Source organism: Prenolepis imparis, unplaced genomic scaffold, assembly GCF_030444845.1.
Source record: "Prenolepis imparis isolate NDT839.2.m4 unplaced genomic scaffold, iyPreImpa1.0 SCAF_9, whole genome shotgun sequence".
In the NCBI taxonomy this organism is placed as follows: Eukaryota; Metazoa; Arthropoda; class Insecta; order Hymenoptera; family Formicidae; genus Prenolepis; species Prenolepis imparis.
Genome location: NW_028141167.1, coordinates 15,068,548 through 15,092,859, shown reverse-complemented (window position 1 = coordinate 15,092,859; position 24,312 = coordinate 15,068,548). Strand labels below are relative to the sequence as shown.

The following is a 24,312-nucleotide window of genomic DNA, read 5'->3' as shown; positions in this document are numbered from 1 at the left end:
ACATATCTTTGACAGATTTTGGCTTAAGCAAACAACCATTGGATGATTCAAAAGCTTATTCATTTTGTGGCACTGTTGAATATATGGCACCGGAAATTGTCAACAGAAAAGGGCATACTTTTACGTCGGATTGGTGGAGTTTTGGTGTCTTAATGGTTCGATTTTATATATCTTAATGTGCAACTGATGAAAACTAAGATATTAAAAGAAATTAAAAATTAATTTAATTTTTTAGGGTGTATTCCTTACGTCAAAATTTGTCCAAGTATTTCGTAAATATTCTTCAATATTTTCACACTTCAATATTTTCAGTTTGAAATGCTGACAGGTGCTCTTCCATTCCAAGGTGCAAACCGTAAAGAAACGATGACGCAAATCTTGAAAGCTAAACTCGGAATGCCACATAATCTTTCACCAGAAGCACAAGCACTTTTGAGGGTATTGTTTAAGAGAAATCCGGCGAACCGCCTTGGTTCTGGTAATATAAAAAAAATCTATTATTTTAATATTTTATATATTAAAATATAGCCTTTTATATATCTTTTTATTCTTAGGTGGGGTGGAAGAAATTAAAAGCCATATTTTCTTTGCTACTATCGATTGGGATGCTCTTTGTAAAAAAGAGATAAGACCACCATTTAAACCAGCTGTTAGAGAAGATGATGCATTTTACTTTGATAATGAATTCACCTGTAAAACACCTAAAGGTGACCAATCTCCTTCTTAAAAACAGAAGAAAAAGGAAGAATAGTGGAGTAAACTCAAATTAATAATAATTAAATGTGGGTTCTGATATCTTTGTGAATTCTTGCATCTTTTCAGATTCTCCAGGGGTACCACCTAGCGCAACTGCTCACGAATTATTTCGTGGATTCAGTTTTGTTGCACCCTGTTTGCTTGCGGATGTGGATCATGCAAAGTCTCCGGAAAGCAAAACCTACGATAGTATCAGCGCTGTCTTCCCAGCTTATGTTAATTCCGTTTCTATAACTGACGAATATGAATTCAAGCACGAGATTGGCAAAGGAAGCTATAGCGTGGTTTACTTAGCGGTCCATATAGCATCCAAAATGGAGTATGCTGTGAAGGTAATATCTCATGCAAAATTGATATGGAATGTATTTTTAAGTTACACTTGAAGTAAAAAAAAATATTTAAATAAAACTAAATAAAATAGGTGATCGAAAAATCAAAACGAGATCCGACAGAAGAAATAGAAATTTTATTACGATACGGTAGACATCCTCATATCGTAACATTGAGAGCTGTTCACGAAGACGACAAACGAGTATATCTCGTATTGGAACTTCTGCGCGGTGGTGAGCTTATTGACCGTTTGCTACAGAGACGAAACTTCACTGAACGCGAAGCTGCCGAAGTCATTCACACTATCACAAATGTGGTGCATTATCTTCACGAGAACGGAGTAAGTTGTAATCTTCAGAAATACGAGTACTAAATGACTTTGTACATGTATCTTAATCTTTACACACGTATTTATACAAAGCAAAAAACGATACATTATTATTGCATTAAAAGAAAGAAAAAAAAAACAGGTTGTTCATAGAGATTTGAAGCCATCGAATATTCTATATGCAAAACCTGGTGGTGATCCAACGACACTTTGTATATGCGATCTCGGGTTCGCAAAACAATTACGAGCGGAAAACGGTTTATTAATGACGCCTTGTTATACGGCAAACTTTGTAGCCCCTGAAGTGTTGAAACGCCAAGGATATGATGCAGCATGTGACATTTGGTCACTCGGAGTTCTATTATACATCATGTTAGCTGGGTAATAAAAAAAAAGAAATATTATGAACAGGATGTCTGCTGGAAAAACTGGGAATCAAGGGTTTTTTTTATCTTGAAAAGTCCAGAAATTCTCATGGAATTTTATTGAGACTCGGGGAATTTTTTTAAAAATTGTGTCTGATAATTTTATTCTTATATATTACAAGAGGTCGATAATCCGCTGATTGGTCGAGTTAGCAATCATATATAATCGCTTTCTTTATAATCGTATGAAGAGTAAACATTAGAAAGTGCATATATTGAAGAAATTTATTTTAAAAAACAGCATCTACATATTTTCTTATTTTACCTAGAATTTTAAACGAAAATATCTGAAAGATCAGGAAATTCTCGGGGCATTTTTTTATAAGATTCGAGTAGACACTGTATGAAAGTGATTACTTATTATATTGATTTATTTTTTTTTTTTCGCAACACCTAGGTACACGCCTTTCCGTAACAGTCCAGGAGACAGCGCGAGCGATATATTAGACCGGATCGGGCCGGGATATATAGATGTGGAAAGCGGGATATGGTGCCATATTTCGAATGAAGCTAAAGAGCTAGTTAAGAGGATGTTGCATGTAGATCCCACTCGAAGGCCTACAGCAACAGTTATTTTAAAATATTCATGGATTGTAAATCGACACCGCATACCTCAAAAAATATTACCTGACGTTATTAAGGATCCGCATAGTTTGAAGGTAATGTCAAAATACACAAAATATATTTGTCACTTCCATTGAACAAATGTGTCATGTGTAGTTATAAATGCGACATTATTTCTATATTTTCTGACAAATCTACACAGATCTGTACAATATTTTACAAAATAAATCCTATTTCTCAGATAGCAGTAGCTGCGACGTATAGAGCAATGGCGAGTAGTCCAAGATCACCCCATATTGGTCCTGTGGTTATGTCCGAATTAGCACGTCGTAGAACACAAGGCAAAACTGCTAGCCCCACTCAAGTTTAAAACTTATTAATATCTCTTGTATATGACAGGTTCAACTTTTAGATTCAAGATTTACTAAAAAATTGGGAGATACATAGAGTATAACAAAGTTGTTTAAAGTACAAGCGATTTAAAATATTGGAAACAGTTTAAATTGACGATATCGTGATTAATCTCTCAATTAATCTTTTAATCTCGTCAATGGAGAGTTTACGGAGGAACGTTTATGACAGAGCCGAATGTGATATTTATTTATAATTTTCCATATATATTGTCTTTAATATATACTATATATATACGCGCCTATATTTGTCACATGTTGCCATGGCTCGGGAAAGTGCAAACATTCGTGACAATAGTTGTCAGAAAGTATGTACTTTCTTAGAATTATTTCTGAATATTTTTTTATTTAATCATATTTCATCATAGATATAACATGAAAGATGTTGAAGTAATCATGTTGAAATAATAATCAATTACAATTCTCAAATAATCCATAAATATTTAATAACATAAAAGTATTTTAATGTATTATGTGTAAAATTTTATCTGTGCAATGTAGTTAGGACAAATTAATTTTTTTTAACTACATGTGTATACCGAATAAGTGTCTTATATATTTCCGCCTAAACTTTGAAATTTTAAAAACGTTTCTGAAAATTCCAGTGTTTTTATGGGCACGAGTTCTAAAAGATGTGTGATGTGATTGCGAAATCGTGCAAAATTATTTAATCATTGTTTAATTGTAATATTTAGCTAATAATTTGTTAAATAAAATTAAAATTGTATAAATTACACAACAGTTGTCATATTGGTGTTTCAAAGAAAACTATTTTTAGAGCGAATAAGCTTTTTCCTAAATTGACATGATGCCCACGTTTATGCTAACAAATCTCAGGGAACATCAGACGCTGATTTTTTTCAAACTTTTACAGTTTCTCATGTCAAAAGATGGAGAAATTTGTTATTGTTTTTGATTGGCTATCGCATGGCTTTTAGCCAATCAACTTGCAACTTTTCTGTAAGAGCCGAATTTGCGCATACGTTTCTTTTGCGAATGAATTCAAGAATCGAGCCCTGGTACCTTGTCGACCATGTCGGAATCGTGACGTCAGAGGCGAGAAAACACACGCTAAAATTTTTAAGATGCCATTTCTAAATAAAAACATATTTGCATAAAATAACACTTAAGATCTCTTTAATACACTTCTAAAAAACGACGAAAACTATCCTTTTTCCTTTATAATCAATCAACAGGTGTAAAATATAATATTATGAGGCCCAGTCCGTCTGGTCTTTGCACATGCGCAGTCATTCCGCATGTCAAAGTTTAATATCTCGATTATTTTACGGTTGTTGATTGACTGTCAAGGGAAAAGAATAGTTTTCGGCGTTTTTTAGAAGTGTATTAAAGAGATCTTAAGTGTTATTTTATGCAAATATGTTTTTATTTAGAAATGGCATCTAAGAAATCTCAACGTGTTATTTCTCGCCTCTGACGTCACGATTCCAATATGGCTGCGGTGAGCACCCAGGAGCCTCGGATCTACAATAGATGTAGTAAGCTTTAGGGTCATTCCACAATAGGTTGCAAATGTCCTCGTTGCCAGTTGACAATTGCGAATTGACCAATCAGAGCAAAGCAACTTGTCAGCTAATTGGTCAATCTGCAACTGTCAACTGGCAACGGGGGTATTTGCAACCTATTGTGGAATGACCCTTAAGGTGATGCTGGAGTGTACTCTGTTTTACCGACGAAATGTTAATTTTTATAACTTTATGTTTATTTTTTATTGGTTTTATGCAGGGACCCGGACCGAACCGGAACCAAAACCGATAACCGTTCCATAACCGTTTTTTTAGTAGAACCGAAACTGTAAACCGTATTGAAATTCTATTAAATTTATAACACCGGAACCATAACCGGACCGTTAAATTATTTTCGGTTTACGGTTCTTTTCGGTATTTTTTTCTGTTTTTGCGCAAATGACGGAAATGTCATGATAACTGTCTCCTCGAAGTGCAATTATAATTATTTTCTAAATATTCTGAAACGTGTATGTATTATCGCAATAGTGATAGCAGTGAGAATATTATATTTTCCGTTTTATATATATATATATATACATATATAAAGTATATATAAATTATATTACTTTAAAAAATTATTAATTTTTATGACATATGAAAATATATTTATATATGTACCTATCTATATTATATATACCTATATCTAAATATATTTTCATGTATAATATAAAGTGTTGTTTATTTATATGTCATAAAAATTAATAATAATTTTTTAAAGTAATATAATTTAAAAATTAATTAGAAAAACGAAAAGTAAAAATTTTTAAAAACCGGAACCGTAACCGAAAAAATCATAATTTAAACGGTTTCGGTTTTTTTATTTATCAAAAAACCGAAACTGGAACCGGAACAGTTATTAAATATTTTATTAAACCGTAACCGAAACCGAACCCTAATTTTGTTTCGGTCCGGATCCCTGGTTTTATGTACTGAGAACTTTATTGCGCATCTGTACCAATATCGGGGAACCAATTTATTGCTCTTTTTTATGTTATTATTTCGGTTTTGCACATGTTTTACATAAATCAAATTTTTTGTTTTTTTTTAAGGTTAAACTTCTAAACTCAATTTTAAAGGTTTCCTGTTATTCTTTCACATGCTCTCCTTGCCTTCCTGAGCTTATTTTGTATTTGCAAACTGTATAACTTTAATAAAAAATAAATATTTGTATGAACTGACAGCTTGTTGGTAAATTTTCAAAATTTTTTCTTTTTTCTTAATCAAAGATGACCACCCATGCCTTTATTAACATATGTACTTTAATCCCTGAAAAGGATTTTTAATTTTATAAAAGCAATAAAAAATAAACAAAATCACAAATTATAATAAATTTTGTCGGTAAAACAGAGTCAACTCCAGCATCACCTTAAGCTGAGAAATTAACCAATCATATTCGATTATTCTTCTCACATTCAACTATGATTGGCTCGTTGTCAGTTGACAGTTGCGGATTGACCAATCAAAGCAAAGTAACTTGTCAGCTGATTGGTCAATTTACAACTGTCAATTTGTAACCTATTGTCGAGTAAAGCCTAGTCTACAATAGAGTCGTAAGGTCGTAAACGTAAGAAATTGACCAATCACAGTCGATTATTCTCCTCGAATTCAACTCTGATTGGTCAATTTCTTACGTTTACGACCTTACGACTCTATTGTAGACTAGGCTTTAGGGCTAGTCTACAATAGAGTCGTAAGGTCGTAAACGTAAGAAATTGACCAATCAGAATTGAATTCGAGGAGAATAATCGACTGTGATTGGTCAATTTCTTACGTTTACGACCTTACGACTCTATTGTAGACTAGGCTTAACCCTTAGGGTCATTCCACAATAGGGGTGCGTTCGTAAACCTTATTCTATGAGGTATAGGTTAACTTTACGGGGACTAGGCAGGTGAATGTGTAGGGACACATCGATCTCCAAGGACTACCTAAAGTTTATGAACGATCTTGAGGTAAAACGATCGCGTAAGATAAATTTGTCAAATGTAATTATCATCATATTATTTTGAATAATTATCTTCATCACTGTTTATTTGTAGAATTCTAATGTAGATGAACTTTAATCTCAGTTTAATTTACTTTTTATTTTTTTTTAACTTTTAGAATTAGAAAAAGATGAAAAGTAAGTTAAACCAAAATTAAAATTAATTTGCGTTAAAGAAGTGATATATAATATTTAGAAATAAATGAAAAAATCATACAAATTAACAATTAGTATTAATAATCTTATCGACTTCTAATATTACTATATATTTACCATTCATTATTCAATGTTCGAACTCCTTCTCATCTCCACCATAAAGCATACCTCCAGACATCTTGGAAGATTGTAGGATTTCTTCAAGTGGTAAAATGTGAAAAGTGCGTTTCTGCGCATGACGGGTAAACTCTACCTCAGTCGCGAGCAGGGGTGCGTTCAGAAACAACACTCGGGAGCACCCGACCACCCAATTGCCGTTCAAAAATCAATCGAGAGCACCATAGTATTATTTGGGTGGCCCGTTCAGAAACGTCCCGGGTACTCCCTATTGAGTGACTTTTGCACCCTGCTCTTTCATCAGAGTGTGAAAATCTCCCGATCGAGAGTATGTCGTTCAGAAACGTACATACCGAGGAGACCACCTTATCCCCACCACTTCACTCACCCGAACTCCCGGCAATCATCTTCTAAAGCGGGGAGCACACAAACTTGCATAGGCGCATAAGCGTATACATAAGAAATTTGATTGGTTTATTTTCTTATGCATACGTTTATGGACCAATCAAATTTCTTATGCATACGCTTATCAGTGTGTGAGACGGGCCGGTCTATTACAAAAATATTTATATTTTTAATAATATTATTAATAATTAATAATATTACAAAAAATTTTGCAGAATTATGTGATCATGATACATCTTTTTATCTGTACCAGAGAGAAGCCTGAGAGAGGCCATGCCGGCGATTTTCGTGGGACGCTTTTACTAGGCCGTACAGCAGCGCCGTGCATCCACTTTTAGGAATTGGAACTACGTATCCACATCCACTTTTCGATACCATCGATTATTTGGTTCATATCCGTGCTAAATACATTCACTTTCATTTCTAGAAGTAAAATCTAAAATCATTTCTTACGCATGTGTGTCCACACATCTTATATCCATAAATTATAGATAAGAAATACATTTCGCGTATATAAATAAATTTATAAAAAGATATATATATATATATATTTTATATGCGATATTTTACATTTTAACATATACATATATACACTACGTACGCGCACGGATGAATATATATTATATATATGTGCGCATATATACAATTAAAATAGTAAAAGTAAAATTATATAATTATATAAAATTATATATAATTATATAAAATTAAAAATATAATTATATAAAATTAAAATTAAAATTATATAATTAAAATAGTAAAAGTAAAATTATATACATTTTATAATATATTTATTTACTGAATTTTTGCAATTAAAAGACATCAACACGACTTAAATCGGATAATTTTTGATTATTCATATATATTTATTAATTAAAAATTATCCGATTCATGCGTCATCGTGTGTTTGATGTCGTTCTAATAACTGTAAAAATTTCATTAATCTATTATACATTTACTTTCAAAAAGGTAAAATAAAAAATAAAGGTTTAAGTCCTTATATATTTCATAAGACATTTAAATTCGTGATTATATATTTGTTATTATATATATATATATATATATATAGATTAATTATATTAAAGGTCTCCGGATGTCAAAGCGAGAGGACGAGAACGATGAGAGAGCAAAACGAGATCATGTCGTCAGTTTGGCAGTCTTTTACGCGAGGCTTTCTTCATTTATAGTATTTCACGAATACATATGTATATGGATATGTCATCTTACTATAGAAAATAACATTTTTATAATTCGCATTTTGTCTGCTGAAAATAATTTTAATGGATTAAAGATTAAATCATCCGATTTATGTCGTGTTTGGTGTCATTTTAATCGCTAAAATTTCATTAATCCATTAAAATTATTTCCAAATCGATAAAATACAAATTAAAAGTTTTAATTTTTATGTATAAAATGTTTATATTCGCGTGAATTATCGTAGATAAGGAAAGGTTCCCGATGTCGTCGAAGCGAGAGCGAGAACGAATAAAGAGCGAGCGAGATGACGTATCATCAAAGAGTTCCGAAGTCTCCTCGCGAGGCTTCCTTTATCTAATCTTTCATATATCATATGTCATGTTACTATAGAAAATAAAATTTTGATAATTCGCAATATATCGAATTGAAAATAATTTTAACGGATTAATGAGACTTTTGCGATTAAAATGACACCAAACACGACATAAATCGGATGATTTTTAATTAAAAATGTAATCAAAATTTTAATTACTTTTAATTAAAAATCATCCGATTTATGTCGTGTTTGGTGTCATTTTAATCGCAAAAGTCTCATTAATCCGTTAAAATTATTTTCAATTCGATATATTGCGAATTATCAAAATTTTATTTTCTATAGTAACATGACATATGATATATGAAAGATTAGATAAAGGAAGCCTCGCGAGGAGACTTCGGAACTCTTTGATGATACGTCATCTCGCTCGCTCTTTATTCGTTCTCGCTCTCGCTTCGACGACAACGGGAACCTTTCCTTATCTACGATAATTCACGCGAATATAAACATTTTATACATAAAAATTAAAACTTTTAATTTGTATTTTATCGATTTGGAAATAATTTTAATGGATTAATGAAATTTTAGCGATTAAAATGACACCAAACACGACATAAATCAGTACTCTGCGTTGATACCACTGCTTAATTATTTTCAGCAGACAAAATGCGAATTATAAAAATGTTATTTTCTATAGTAAGATGACATATACATATACATATGTATTCGTGAAATACTATAAATGAAGAAAGCCTCGCGTAAAAGACTGCCAAACTGACGACATGATCTCGTTTTCCTCCTCGCTTCGACATCCGGAGACCTTTAATATAATTAATCTATATATATATATATATATATATATATATATATATATATAATAACAAATATATAATCACGAATTTAAATGTCTTATGAAATATATAAGGACTTAAACCTTTATTTTTTATTTTACCTTTTTGAAAGTAAATGTATAATAGATTAATGAAATTTTTACAGTTATTAGAACGACATCAAACACACGATGACGCATGAATCGGATAATTTTTAATTAATAAATATATATGAATAATCAAAAATTATCCGATTTAAGTCGTGTTTGATGTCTTTTAATTGCAAAAATTCAGTAAATAAATATATTATAAAATTATAATTTTACTTTTACTATTTTAATTGTATATATGCGCACGTATATATAATATATATTCATCCGTGCGCGTACGTAGTGTATACATATATGTATATGTTAAAATGTAAAAATATCGCATATAAAATATATATATATCTTTTTTTAAATTTATTTATATACGCGAAATGTATTTCTTATCTATAATTTATGGATATAAGATGTGTGGACACACATGCGTAAGAAATGATTTTAGATTTTACTTCTAGAAATGAAAGTGGATGTATTTAGCACGGACATGAACCAAATAATCGATGGTATCGAAAAGTGGATGTGGATACGTAGTTCCAATTCCTAAAAGTGGATGCACGGCGCTGCTGTACGGCCTAGTAAAAGCGTCCCACGAAAATCGCCGGCATGGCCTCTCTCAGGCTTCTCTCTGTCTGTACATATACCTCACTGATGCTATGTCCGCCGCGCATGCGCGAGAAAACCCGGCCCGTCTCACAACACTGACGCTTATGCGCCTATGCAAGTTTGTGTGCTCCCCGCTTAAGTATTGTTTCTGAACGCAGCCCAGGGTACATAAGGAGCACCCTGGGTAATTCCTCAAGAACTTTCTGAACACATGTGGGTAAAGGTACCTTTTCATGTGTCGCTCATCGCTCGTTTTCGGCGATATAATGACGTCACGTAATCGCTAGCGACATGATTTTCTAGTTGGATTTTTCTAACTACAAGCGATATTAACAAGTGTGAAAGCAACTTTGAAATTTATGAATCAAATGGATAATCAAAGTGTAAATAATTTTATAATGAATATTAAACATATATAATAATAATATTTTATAATGTTATTTTATATGTAATGAAAATGTAAATATAAATCTGTTGATATAGGTTATGTCAAAAATATAACAATCTTTTATATAACAGCAAGAAAGGATTTAATTAAATTAAATATTTTTTGTAGATTGAGTATGTTTACACATGCGGAATATGTGAGACTATATGTGATGCAGATGAAATATCAACACATCAATGTCTCGAAGGATATTCCAATTGTACTACGGATGAGAATTTGTATTTTTATCCTGTTTTAGGTAGAATGTTAATATTCATAAATTTTATTTAAGTTAATTACAAAATAAAAATATTTTTTTAAATTAGTTAATTACTCAATCTACAAAAAATATTTAATTTAATTAAATGCTTTCTTGCTGTTATACAAAAGATTGTTATATTTTTGACATAACCTATATCAACAGATTTATATTTACATTTTCATTACATATAAAATAACATTATAAAATATTATTATTATTATATATGTTTAATATTCATTATAAAATTACTTACACTTTGATTATCCATTTGATTCATAAATTTCAAAGTTGTCTTTCACACTTGTTAATAATATCGCTTGTAGTTAGAAAAATCCAACTACAAAATCATGTCGCTAGCGATTACGTGACGTCATTATATCGCCGAAAACGAGCGATGAGCGACACATGAAAAGGTACCTTAAAGATAGCTTTTCCACCATTGATGTGTTTTTTGACTTTCTGAACGAGTTCAGAGACATTTATACCCTGCGGGTAACGTTTACGAACGCAGCCTAGGTTGCAAATGCCCTCGTTGCCAGTTGACAATTGCGGATTGACCAATCAGAGCAAAGCTACTTGTCAGCTGATTGATCAATCCGCAATTGTCAACTGGCAACGAGGGCATTTGCAACCTATTGTGGAATGACCCTTATAGTTGTATATAATATAGATTGTACATATATAATATACACACATGTAGTTACACATATGAATATCTACCGGTCTGATTTTGGCATTACATTTTATCGTGTAATCGCTTGTGATATCGCTTGTATTTTTGCTTAATAATAACTGTGTGCGGTTATTTGTTACTTGTGTGTAGAAAAGAAAATAACGTTTATTTCTCGCCGGCGCTAATTAGGGTGAATCTGCGTCTAATTAATACTGGATAATTTGGTTAATTCAATCTTCTTTGTCTATTATAGGTAAGATTTTGAAATCGAAGCGAATTACTACTTCACAACAGCACTAATTAAATTTTATTAATTAAATTATATTAATACAAAACAATAATTTCAAGGACGATCTGATTGCATATAACAAACTCAAATTTTATACAGTAATAATTTTTTTCTATTAGATGGTTAATTAAAATTATACACGATGTTGTAGATGAAATTTTATTGTATTGAAACAGACAAAATTACATCTTTTTTTACATTATTTTATTACAATATAAAATGTAAGTACCATTTTAACTGAGCTATTTATTTTTTCATAATTTTTAAATTAAATTAATGATTAAGATTTATAATTGCATACAATAGTTACATTGCATAAAAAATTTTATTTTGTTATTAGAATTTATTTATTTCATTTTTATCAATTATTTAATCAATTATAATTCGTCATTGACAATGTAATGTATTGAATTATTTCATTTTATATAATTTTTTGTATAATTATTAATATTACGGAACATACTATTATCGTTAAAAATGTTTGCGTTTCTATACATGTATATGTATATTTTTAATTGCCTAGTTCAATCTTGCAAAAAGAACAAAGATTTTGTAATCCAATGTGTAATTAGTCTGTATACATATATATTAGGGATTATTGCTGCATGTTATTGTATATGTTATGTTTTTGCTTATCTCTTGAGTGATATTATTGAATTACGCAGAATTATTGAAATAATCGATATGGAACCATCGGCGTCTTTTTAATTGCAATGTTCACACGGTGGTTTAGGATATTTAAGATAGGTATGCGGAATTTTTAGTTTTTATTCAAATATAATGCAAGTTTTAAACAGTTTGACAAAATTTAACAATTAAAATAACACATGTTAGAAAAATTAACTAATTTAATTACTTAAAAATCTAATTTATCTGGCAAAGAGAGAGAGAAAAAGAGAAAAGAAAAAGTACAAAATTAACAAAAAAATGTTATATTTTTTTTAGACTACGTCAGTATGATTCACAAAGGACCACGTCCCTTAGTATTATGCGGCCCTTCGGGTAGTGGAAAGAGTACTTTGATAAAGCGATTGTTTGACGAGTTTCCTGATACCTTCAAGTTTTCGGTATCTCATACAACCAGAGTGCCCAGGCCTGGCGAAGAGGATGGGACGCACTATCACTTTACGAATAAGGAGAAAATGGAAGAACAGATCAAGAATGGCGAGTTTATTGAAAGCGCTACATTTAGCGGGAATTTATATGGCACTAGGTATTAAGAAAAAAAATATGTAATATATCTAGATGTAAATATAATATAAATATATTGAAATAACACGATTTAATTGCCTTTGTAGCAAGCAGGCGATTGAAGAAGTGCAACGTTTGGGAAAGATATGCGTATTAGACATTGACATACAGGGTGTAAAACAAATAAAATGCACCCATCTTAATCCACTTTACGTTTTCATAAAACCGCCATCGGTTCTGGAGTTGGAGCTACGGTTGAAAACTAGGAACACAGAAACTGAAGAGTCATTGCAACGCAGATTGGCAGTTGCCAAAACTGAACTTGAATATGGTATGCTCACATATTATAAAAAATATTATACAAACATATTATAAAAAAAAGTTTGCTTATAAAACGTATTTATAGAGATAAAATGGATATCCAAACCCATTTGAAATAGAAAATGCAAAATAGTTGGAACCTTTCCATTTGAAAATGCAAAATACTTGTTAAATACCCATAAAATAGGAAATGAAAAATAGGTATTTTTATAATGATGCTTTAAAATAAAAATAATTTTATTTAAATATTTATATTTTTATATTTATTTATATTTAAATTCTTATTTTTTATTTATATTTCTTACTATTATTTCTTATACCTAAATTTTTATTTTTTAAATATAAACTTGAATTATATAAATATTTACATATGGAATTACAAAAAATGTTTGCCTATATTTTTTAGACATTTATTTATTCTTTTAAAATAACATTTTGATTACAATGCTCTTTAAAAATCAAATATGCCTTCAGAAAAAAAATTTAAAGAGAAGGTTCCCTATTTTTTTCTATAAGGTTTCATAATTAGAACCAGCGATGTTAGAATGAGGTGGTATCAATGGCATTATTGCGTTTTACACATACATGTTATTGATACCTCGATTAATTTTTAATTTGCAAAAAAATGCATTTGAAATAAAAAATGGGTGAAAACCATTTAAATGGAAATGTAAAATAGTTTCTCAAAAAAATGTATTTGAAATGCAAAATACAAAATAGGCACTTCACATTTTGTATTTCCATTTTAAATGCATCTTTTAAATAATGCACATCTCTGCATATTTATCAGATTACTCTTTAAAATCTGCATAATATATATTTATGTTTATAGGTGAAACACCGGGTAACTTCGATATTATCATAGAAAATGATAATTTGGAAACAGCATACAAGGTTTTACACAATTTTATATTGACCAATTTTAATCTTCAATGCAAAACAGGTGAATAAAACTGTTCTGTTTTTGTTTTTGATGCAAATGATATTGATCTTTCTACTGTGTGTTAAATGTATATACCACACAAGTATTTTCATTACAAAGATCATTACATTGTGATCACAAATATGATAATACAATGGAATCTCTTAATATGGAAGAGATTTTACGAGGTTCCACTGTATAATAATTTGAGATTCTCTACAAAAATATTCAGTCAAAACAACGAGTTAGTCTAGAGACGAAATTTGATGGATTACTCGTATATTAGGACACAGAATAGCTTGACAAAATGTTGAGAAATTATTTTAATACATTTAATCGACATATACATATAATTAAAATATGTATACATGTGACTTATGAGTTAAAATTATAGCTGTAAATTCATGTTACTAATTGTGTATTTTTACGTTCGCATATTTATACTTGCTATATTTAAATTATTGTTATTTTTCTGAAAATAATGATAAATGCAACAGTCGCATATTTTTATTACAGTAAATTTTTCAGTAATTTGATAATTATAAAGCAAATTATGAAAGAAAAAGAGTTCCATTATAATGTTGATGCAATATATTGCACTAAATACATATATATATTTTAGCTAATTTTTCTTTATTAAAAATAAAAGATCCACTCTTTTATAGAAGTAAGACAAAATTTTCAGAGTAGAATTTTAGCTAGCATTCAAAAAGTAACTTAAAGAGATAAACATAGAGTTTTAGCTGTAGCTAACTGAGACTATTCACCAAAAAAGGTTGTGTTCCAATAGAGTAGGCTATCTGTAAAATATACTTACGATTTCGTACTTATCTTCGTGATAAATATACAAACATAATATAGTCATTCCTGGTTTACATCGTGACAGTGTCAGATTTCATATGATCATGCCAAGTACTTAGAACTAAGATTATAAAAAAAATGTAAACATTCCTGTAAAATTTGCGTTTACATTATAAATAACTATTTATATTTTTATTAAAAAAATTGTAAAAGAAAAATATTTCCTAAGTTATTAAGGTAAAACTATATGCTTGTTTCATACGCTTACGAGTTTCAATACGCTTGCGCGCAGTTGGAAAACTTTAATTGTCTATAGTTTAATAATTTATAATTTGACTTAAAAAATCGGTATATTATATAAAATATATTTTTATGAGTCTGATTATATATAACATAGAAAAATGATGGGGAATTACTAGAAGCCAAGTTACATTATACATAATAAACCGAATTTGCTCTTGCATCTTAAAATGAGATATTATAAACAAAGAAAAAAAAATATCTAGAATTAAAACATTAACCTAAAATTAACATTAACCTAATGTTAATTAACATTAACATGTTAACATGTAAATTAACATTAACCTCAGGTTAGTGTAACTTATAGAGATAAGTGTCGCGGAAAATATTTTATTGTAGGTATATACGCTATTACAGAGAATATATGATGTTACGCATGTATAGATTCAATGGTATATTCAATAAATAGTTTGAGATAGATATATCATTTGTCAATATTATTCGCGGTAATGTAAAACAGCGAGAGAACAATATAAATATAATCCATCACACAATTAGTATCATTATTATTATCGCGCAAGGAAATAATATGTTATTAATTAATCTATTATGTTTTGATTCATAAATAAATTCCACTATAGATAATTACATTGAATCATTTCTTTTGAGAAATCATGAATTTTTTAAATAAAAAACGAAGCAATTACAGCAACTGTATATGTGCATCAACTGCAGCGAATATAAGTAAAATTACAGAAAAAGCGACCCTTATCAATCGGAAAAATGATTTTGCTACACCGACCACATACGGTGAAAATAACTCGGGAAATAATTCTGGACTTTTTATGGTCAGTTCTATCTCATTCTTCTTATTCTTTAAACCTTGTCACATCGAATTTTCATCTATTCAGGTCTCTTCAGAATTCATTAAATGGAAAAATTTTTTTCATAATAATGCTGAGATCGATGAATTTGTAAAAAAAACTTTTTTTTACGATCGAAATACGTATCGAAATCTCCAAAATTTTTCGAGGAAGAAATTAATAAATTATCGTCTAAATAAGAACACAAGTTGTACTTAATAATGAAGAATATATAACAGATTTAGAATTAATTAGAATATACAAGGTGAGTCACTAGAAATTGCCTTCTAAAATATCTTCATAAATATTGATTTTAGACAAAAAAGTTTAAAACAAAAATTAAATTACTTTGATAAGACTACATTTTTGTAATCTTAGGCAACACTTAGAGCAACACTTTGAGCACCATATTAAATAAGCCTGTATAATTAACAGATTAGAATTTATTGTAAATAAAGTATAAGATTATTTCTCCCTGATAAAGTGAACTGAAATGTTCGTGAAAGGTTGGAATCGAACAAAAAGTCTACGCGGTTCAAACCCGAAAACCAATTCTAATTATTGTAAATAATTTTAAATATAAAAATTCAGCTTTTTTTAAGTAAAACGAAACTTATTTATGAATCAATTTAATACTCTTCCTTTGTTCAACAAAAGTTTTTCACTCAAGCATTTTTTATCTCTTTTTTTTCCTCAGACTGGTGACGATGAATAGAATAATCTCGTTTAGGCCATTCACCGTGATGATGACGAGTTTTATGTCGCGGCAATTCGCTTACCTCTATAGATGTTATTTTGACGTTATTTTTTTCTACTCGGCTGTTTTTATCGGTGATCTCTTGACGAATAAGATTGTCGCCATAATTCCTTGGCGTAGGAGTGTCTATTACTTTTTCAGCCTGTTGAGCGACTCGTGGGATAGGTTTCCTGAAGAATGTGTATCTAATTAATTGGGGCCGTGGTTGAAAAATACTCTCCGGAAGTGACGAGCCGGAAGTAACATCGATCGACAGCTGATGCGCATCAGCAGCTTGATTATCGCTCATTATCTTCGTCATTGTATTTCCCTCCGCGTTATTGATTTCCTCGAAGTAATTAGGATGCTGTTTAATCGCATCACGTGCTTCCAATTTTTGTAATATCCCAAGATTAGGTTGTCCCAATTGATCGAAGGATCTTTGCCGATTATTTTGAAACGGAGAACTATTGTTTTCCTCATTTTCATGGCTCTCTCTAGGATAGATCCTCTGCTGCATCAGCCAATTTTGATCGACAGTTGCGCGATCAGATAGATATCTTTCGAGAGTGTTCCAGTTTTCCAAATCCCGAGAAATGGCTCTTCTAACGAGCCTGGAAATTTCATTGATATTCGCAGTTTGACGAATTTTTTCATTGTCGAGCATCATCTCGGCCGAGTACGCGAAACGCTCGAAGGGCATCTGAAAACTCGTTTCCAGCACTTTTTGATTTTCATCTAGGTTGCGTTTTTCTATATGAGTCTTGACATAGTCTGGATAATAAGCTTCATAAAATACCGGTCCTTTGTCCAAGTTGTAACTGTCATATCTATATCGTGCAATGCAACACGATGAGGAAAAAAGCAATATTTGTGCTTTCACAATACAATAAAATTCAATTAAGTTACATCTAAAAGCTTTTAATAACAAATTCTCCCGGGAAGACTATCGATTATTGAAAATGATATATAGTAGTCACCTAGATATTTTTGGATTCTCTGCGATGGTGGCGGCCACAATAATGAAGGATGATATATCTATGTAAAAGAATATATTTTTGTTTACGAAATACTGGGACAAACTTCTAGGGTTTGTATTCCTCACGTCAAAATAAAGAAAAAAGTTTATATACAGGGTGTCCCAGAATTAACGTATCACCTCTGTTAATGGGAGATTCCTAAGATTATTTGGAGACGATTTTTCTTCAGGAAAAATGTCGAGGGAGGTCATTATTTTTTGCAAGTTTCCAATTTGTGCCATCATGTATCTTTGTCTATAAGCCTTAAATTAAAATTCGATTAAAGTAAAACTCTACTTGAAATTAACTGAAGAATATGTGGTTTAATATTTTATTTCCACAAGGCTTAGTTTGCGAAAACCCCTTTATTTTTAATCGCTTATAACTCGAAAATTATTGGTGGCTCGACATTTTTGCTGAGAAAAAAATTGATTAAATCCTGAGACACCTTTATGTCCAGCAATATAATCGCCTCATCTATCATGTATAGATAGAGAGCAAATGGAATAGGAAAGTTCTCTATCGTTTTGCAATCTTCGCAATAATTAATGAGAAATTAATTAAAAAAGATTGCCAATTGTTACACAGCTGCTGGGTGCAATATACACTCGTCAACAAAATTAACGCATATGTATTTTAAGTCAAAATTTCGCATAATTTCAAATAAGCATAACTCCGCTAAAAATGATCGTATTTGAAAAATTTTTTTTTCACTGTCAAGCTTGAAGTCTCTACTTTAAAAACCATTCGTCAGATTTTTAATTTATCCTTCCCCCCCGTACGCCACTGCTTCAAAAGTAAGGACGTGTTTTGTCTCTAAAAAATTGCGTACTTTGACGCACTCCACGGGGTGGAATAAATTTTTTTCGCAAATCTTATCATAACTATCGTAAAATGTGGACTTTTTACTACAAATTTTTAAAAAAAGCAAAGTTTGTACGATTTTTTTTCGCGGAGTTATTACATATGAAAGTTACCCATTTTATTTCAATTAATTTCTCATTAATTATCGCGAAGATCGCGAAAGGTACTTTCCTGTTCGATTTAACCCGCTCTTGCACACCTAACCAGACACCCTGTATATACAGGGTGTAACTGAAAATACATATGGAACATACCAGATTCTGTGGCCAATTTGGAAACAATTTTGCCTCAGCGAAAATATCGAAGGTCATCATTTTTTGCATGTTCCCAATTTTTGCCATCTTGTATCTTTGTAACTAAACCCTTAATTAATACTCTATTAAAGTAAACTCTACTTGAAGTTAACTGAAGAATGTAATTTTGTTAATATTTTAACTCTACAAAGTTTACTTTGTGAGAAGCTCTTCTTTTTTAATCACCGATAACTTGAAAATTATGTGCCTCGACATTTTCACTGAGGAAAAATCGTCTCCATAAATTGGCCAGAGAATTTGATAGTGTGCTCCGTATATGTTTGTTCAATTACACCCTGTATATATACATACCTAAACAGATAATAATTAGAATCGTTGCTAATGATGTGTATCTTCGAGAAGCCATGACTATATAATCGAGCAACAACCCACGACTGAATTTCCTCAAGAGAGAGGGAGGCGCATGTTGCGCCTATTTTTGGAGATTCTTAATATAAATCTAGTTTTCGGAATGTCGCTTTAACGCTAACTCGTTTTGCACGACCGTCGTTAGTTCGAATAATTAATTAGATTTCGCGAATAAAGAATATCTTGGAATTAAATCGATAAAAAAGGGACACGTGTAGTTCATTATTTTGTTCGATTAATCAAACTCAAGACCGCTGCGAATAAAACAGCTGCGTTGACCGAATCATTTTGGTGTATCATAAATACAGTATTGTCACGCGAGAACGTATATATCGGATCTTTTTATCAGACATAAAGTCTTCTATAATTAAGCTAGCACTCCAAATTGTTTTGTGTAAAGTTTAAATAACCAACATCGATGAAAAAGTTTACGAGAACAAACTTATCTAGAATAAACGAAGTTATTATCGCCAGCTTTGTATATTAAATGACTGTATAAGAAATGTATTAAAATATTAATACGAAAAACTAATGTAAAATGTAAAAAATTCGTACATTGTTTTATTGCTTTTTTTTAATATTTGTAAAATCTGAGCACAATTTTTGAGCGGTTATTTAATTTTTGTGTTTGCCATGGACTGTTATAAAAAATTGTATCGCAGCAAGTTTGTCAAAAATAAAATAAAATAATATAAAATTGGATACCTACATTTTAGCCGAAAAATTTTCATATTTGTTTATAAAATTTTATGTGATTCCTTTTTTTTTGTTTCTTACAGGGCATATTAACGTTCAAAAGTTTTTCAAAATTAAATTAGAAAAAATACTAATTATATAAATATTTTCTTTAATAAAGACACAAAAATTTTACAATATTAATACACGATTTTTTGCAATAAAATGGCAAAGAAAGTTTTTTTTTATGGTAATATAAAATAGAACGCTGCTCGAGTTAACTCGAACTTTGCATATTAATAGGTTAACTTATAATACTTTAATTTTCTCTGCATAATCCATATTTATTTGTTCAAAAAATTTTTGTTTGCTTATAAAATATTTTTTTATTTCTTACAGGGAATATTAATGTTCAAAAGTTTTCTAAAATCGATTAGGAAAAATATTAATTACAAATATTTTTTTTAATAAAGACCTTAAAAATTATACAATATTAACCCCTTAATGTACGATTTATATTTTGCAACAAAATTGCAAAAAAATCATTTTTTTTATGATAATGAAGTATTGTTCGAGTTAACTCGAGCTTTGTGCACATTAAAGAGTTAATTTATAATACTTTAATACTCTGGAAAATCTATATTTATTTGTTCGATGTTTCCGACAGTATGAATTGAAGATGTTTATGTATATTGATCTGAAATTTCGATGACTTTCCCAGACAGCACAGAATGTCCAGTGAATGTCCAGTTTTGATTTTTATTTAGTCCAAATGTCCATGGATATAATATATATGAACGTTCTAAGAATATATCGATTATTGGACGTTCAAGATATATTTATATTTAGATGTTTTAAAAATGTTTATTTTACGTACCCATACAATACAGAACATTTCAATTACATTGTAATATTGGAGAGACATTATAAGAACATGTAACTGTAATATTAGTGAGAAATGTTACAGCAACATTCTAAAAATATTATAAAAACAATATTCATAGTAATCGCTAATTTTTTTATTTACCGCTATATGCAACGCGCGATATGCTATATTTATCTCGTATTTAAGATTTGTTATGAGAATTATATATAAAGTTTGCAAAAAGCAACTATTAAGATTGCAGTAGCTGGATATCCGAGTATTACGGATGTAAACAAAATGATTTTACACAGTTTCAATGAATTTTTTCTTATCTCTCTTGGATGTCTGCAATATATTTTGTAATCTTTTTAATGCTGTATGAGTATGAGATACTAGGTATATACAATACCTTACCTACACCTATCTACTTTAAAAAATACGTTCAATGTTCGAAACAGGTCTAATTTTAGCCTGTTTAGTCTTTAAAATGGACATTTTCCAGAAAAATAACACTGGATATCTTTAAAATGTCCTAAAGCCTGAGATTGAATTGCAATTTGACCAATCAAAGCAAAGTACACTAAACTTAAGAGTGGTTTTCTTTCTTCTGATTGTTAAAATTCCAATCCAATCTCAATCTCAATCTCTAGTCTGATTACGGCTTAAAGATGTCCAAGGTTCTAATCTGGATGTTTTAAATATGTATAAAACGCCCAATATGTATATTTTTAATACATTTTTAAAACATCATTGTGCTCTGTCTGGGTTGCCACTTACATATACATATTTCGCATCCTTAATGTAATACTAAAATGTAAAGAGACAGCGAGGAGTAACGCAGGAAGGGTAATCAGTTCTTCGATATTGGATCAACAACTCTCTCCTCATCCGCTCTTACATGCGACTGTGATTTCTTGGCGAAATACAATTCCGCGAAGAAGACGAGGGCGCAGGAAAATAAACCAATTGAAAGTCCGACAAACGTAAGGGAGTAATACTCCAAAGTCAATTTAATTTTTCTCTCACTCTTGTCCACCTTTCTCTTCTGCTCGGCTACGTATGTCGAATACGCCATATTTTCATACCAGAGATTAACGAGACCCGCTTCCTGCATTCGCAACAACAATCCGTTAATCCTCTCCCGGTACGGTGAATATAACCTCATCACGTAAGACAACAAGTAAGTGCTAGGGCATTCCTCGACTAGATGAAGCAACTCGTTGCCGTCTACGTCGTAGTACTTAGACCAATCGCCGAGTTTCATCGAATTGTAACGAGCGATAGCGATTTCCTTTCTGCCAAAGGCCACCTTGTCGTTGATCGGTTCATTGAAAACTAATATCATCTTCACTTTACCGCGTAACTTCTTATCCAAAGTAGTATTCCCCGTGAATGTGTGTTCCATCAAGTTGTGATACTTGGTAACTATGGTGAAATTCGAGTCGGCGACATCCTCCAGGGTGTTCAGCTCCGGATAACGGAAAGGATTGCTCAAGCCGGACACGAGATAGCTTTGGTAGAGGCCGACGACGATCAATCCGAAGAAGAGAGTGCCGAACAGGAAGACTCGCTGGGACACGCTCGTGTTACTCGTGTCTCCGACGTCCTCCTTCAATGGATAACACGAGGTTTCGACGAGATCGAAACACGACGAGACATAAGGGTGTACGCTGGGCGATAAATTCGAACGGCGCGAAGCGACAAATTCCGTTCTCGTTAAGGGAAGAAAAACGATTTCCTGCCGGCGAAATGATCCGCTGTAGTACTTGATAAGAAACCACAAGACGGATACGAGAATGTTGTATATCGCGAGAGCCGTCCACAAATCGGGCGCAAACGGCATTATCGGCATGTAATACTTGGGGATGAAGCCAGCTGTAGGGGCGACCAGGCACAGTTTGTCTTCGTAAACGCTAGATGTAAACTCATATCTTTGATATTCCTTATACTGATGGATAAAGAAACCGGTGACGATTATCTCCGACTCGTCGTTTTCGATATATTGAAGACTACGATGAAAGGGGTCCTGTCTCTTTCCTTTAGTGAAGTTAGTGAATACGATATTGATGCGAAATTGGGCCCCCATCGATCTTTCCAGAAGAAACATCGCGTCCGCGTCCAGTCCTTTGTACTCGGGTGTCCTTGTATTCTCGTCGAACGTAATATTCATCATCAGAGATCGAAACACGATTATGTTTATAGGATATCCGTTTAGGCTCTCGAAATTCGTATAAAGTTCGATGTTACAATTTGTACAATTCGTTGAACAGATCTTACGCACGACGCCGTATTCGTTCTGCCGATTCTTTTCAAAGGGCAGATATCTGCTCAGGCATCGAAAATCGTCTTGTATCGAGCTGAAGATGATTTTGTAGACGTTGTAAGTTTTCCAAATAGTCTGAAAGAACTCGGACGACGAAACCAATGAGATCGGAGCGGTGATGAGCATCAAATACTGATTGGTGGCTTTCCATATGTAGCTCTGTTCGCGCATGAAAAATTTCAAAACATCGATATCGTCGACGATGAAGATCCATGTGAGGTCGACGCGATTTTGCCACGTGTATCTACGCAAGATGAGGTCATTTATCGTAATCTTGTAGCTGACAATCGACTCGCTCGCTACGTATTTGGACACGAGATCCACAAAGTTGGATCGAACATCGGAGAAAACGAGAGAAAATATCGACGGACAATATTCCTGATTACTTCGAATGTAATTCAAAATTATCTTCAAATTGTTTTCGCTTTCTGTTGATCCTGTCGACGCGATCCTGTACGCGTTTGTCGTACTTTTTGTCGCCGTTAACGATGCCGCCGTCGACATCATTAAATAAAATTGTATTGTCGGTGACATTTTATGGAAACTATGCTCTCCTCATCCGGAAGTGTCAAATCGTCTTTGACGCGAACCTACTTGATTCGCTTTATGAACAATATATGGTAAACACCGAGAAGACCGAGAGTTTTATATACGTAGATGCGAGTCGGCATACATAGTTAAAGAGTGTCATACATAGTTAAGAGAGGAAGACTTGTCGAAAGGCTATCACGCTGTGTAGTAGATAAAAATCGTGGGCGTGTTGTAGCTTAGAAAAAAAAAAGATCAATAAGAGGTTAATCGCGGCGCAAAAGCGCTATTTTATTGCATTTTGATGAGTTCAACTTCATGCGCTACGTATTATCTATCTACATAAATCATCACCCCCAAGTTTCGCAGTCGCATGAGATAAAAGATGGAAAAACGTCGTAAATTATTCACCGCGATTCGAAAGAACATTAAAACGGAAGTGAAGCATCATCGAACAAGATCGAGCAAGATCGATGATTCTTTCTTTTAGGAAGTTTGAAATTTACTGATATATTTTTCCTCTCTACTTTTATTTCTTAGAAAATAAATTTTCCGTAAAGTGCCGCGAAAGCATCTTATGAGACACGGTGAAAACGA

At 31.6% G+C, this 24,312-nt stretch overlaps 4 protein-coding genes across 5 annotated transcripts; 2 read left to right on the top strand and 2 right to left on the bottom strand.

The window, feature by feature from the left end:
- Positions 1 to 7: 7 nt before the first annotated feature.
- On the top strand, positions 8 to 3,552 carry LOC145940647 (ribosomal protein S6 kinase alpha-2). Its single transcript, XM_083046023.1, has 8 exons — positions 8 to 155; positions 313 to 478; positions 555 to 707; positions 823 to 1,088; positions 1,178 to 1,426; positions 1,557 to 1,795; positions 2,237 to 2,498; positions 2,645 to 3,552. Exons 1-8 carry the CDS (start codon positions 84 to 86, stop codon positions 2,771 to 2,773), a joined length of 1,536 nt encoding a protein of 511 aa, XP_082902149.1. The 5' UTR covers positions 8 to 83; the 3' UTR covers positions 2,774 to 3,552.
- A 7,816-nt stretch (positions 3,553 to 11,368) lies between these two features.
- Positions 11,369 to 15,441, top strand: LOC145940646 (guanylate kinase). Of its 2 annotated transcripts, XM_083046021.1 has the most exons (5): positions 11,369 to 11,669; positions 12,371 to 12,452; positions 12,651 to 12,918; positions 13,004 to 13,227; positions 14,050 to 15,441. In XM_083046021.1, exons 2-5 carry the CDS (start codon positions 12,419 to 12,421, stop codon positions 14,166 to 14,168), a joined length of 645 nt encoding a protein of 214 aa, XP_082902147.1. In that variant the 5' UTR covers positions 11,369 to 11,669; positions 12,371 to 12,418; the 3' UTR covers positions 14,169 to 15,441. The 2 variants fall into 2 exon arrangements, with proteins under 2 accessions (XP_082902147.1, XP_082902148.1); XM_083046022.1 differs by lacking the exon at positions 12,371 to 12,452 and having other exon boundaries at positions 11,375 to 11,669.
- A 147-nt stretch (positions 15,442 to 15,588) lies between these two features.
- LOC145940645 (uncharacterized) lies at positions 15,589 to 19,352 on the bottom strand. The gene is made up of 3 exons (XM_083046020.1): positions 19,268 to 19,352; positions 17,760 to 17,817; positions 15,589 to 17,609 (listed from the first exon to the last, which is right to left on the bottom strand). The coding sequence occupies exons 1-3, from the start codon at positions 19,320 to 19,322 to the stop codon at positions 16,709 to 16,711; spliced, it is 1,014 nt and encodes a 337-aa protein (XP_082902146.1). The 5' UTR covers positions 19,323 to 19,352; the 3' UTR covers positions 15,589 to 16,708.
- A 2,190-nt stretch (positions 19,353 to 21,542) lies between these two features.
- LOC145940851 (uncharacterized) lies at positions 21,543 to 23,721 on the bottom strand. The gene has a single exon (XM_083046471.1). It carries the CDS (start codon positions 23,719 to 23,721, stop codon positions 21,715 to 21,717), a length of 2,007 nt encoding a protein of 668 aa, XP_082902597.1. The 3' UTR covers positions 21,543 to 21,714.
- Between the last annotated feature and the right edge of the window lie 591 nt (positions 23,722 to 24,312).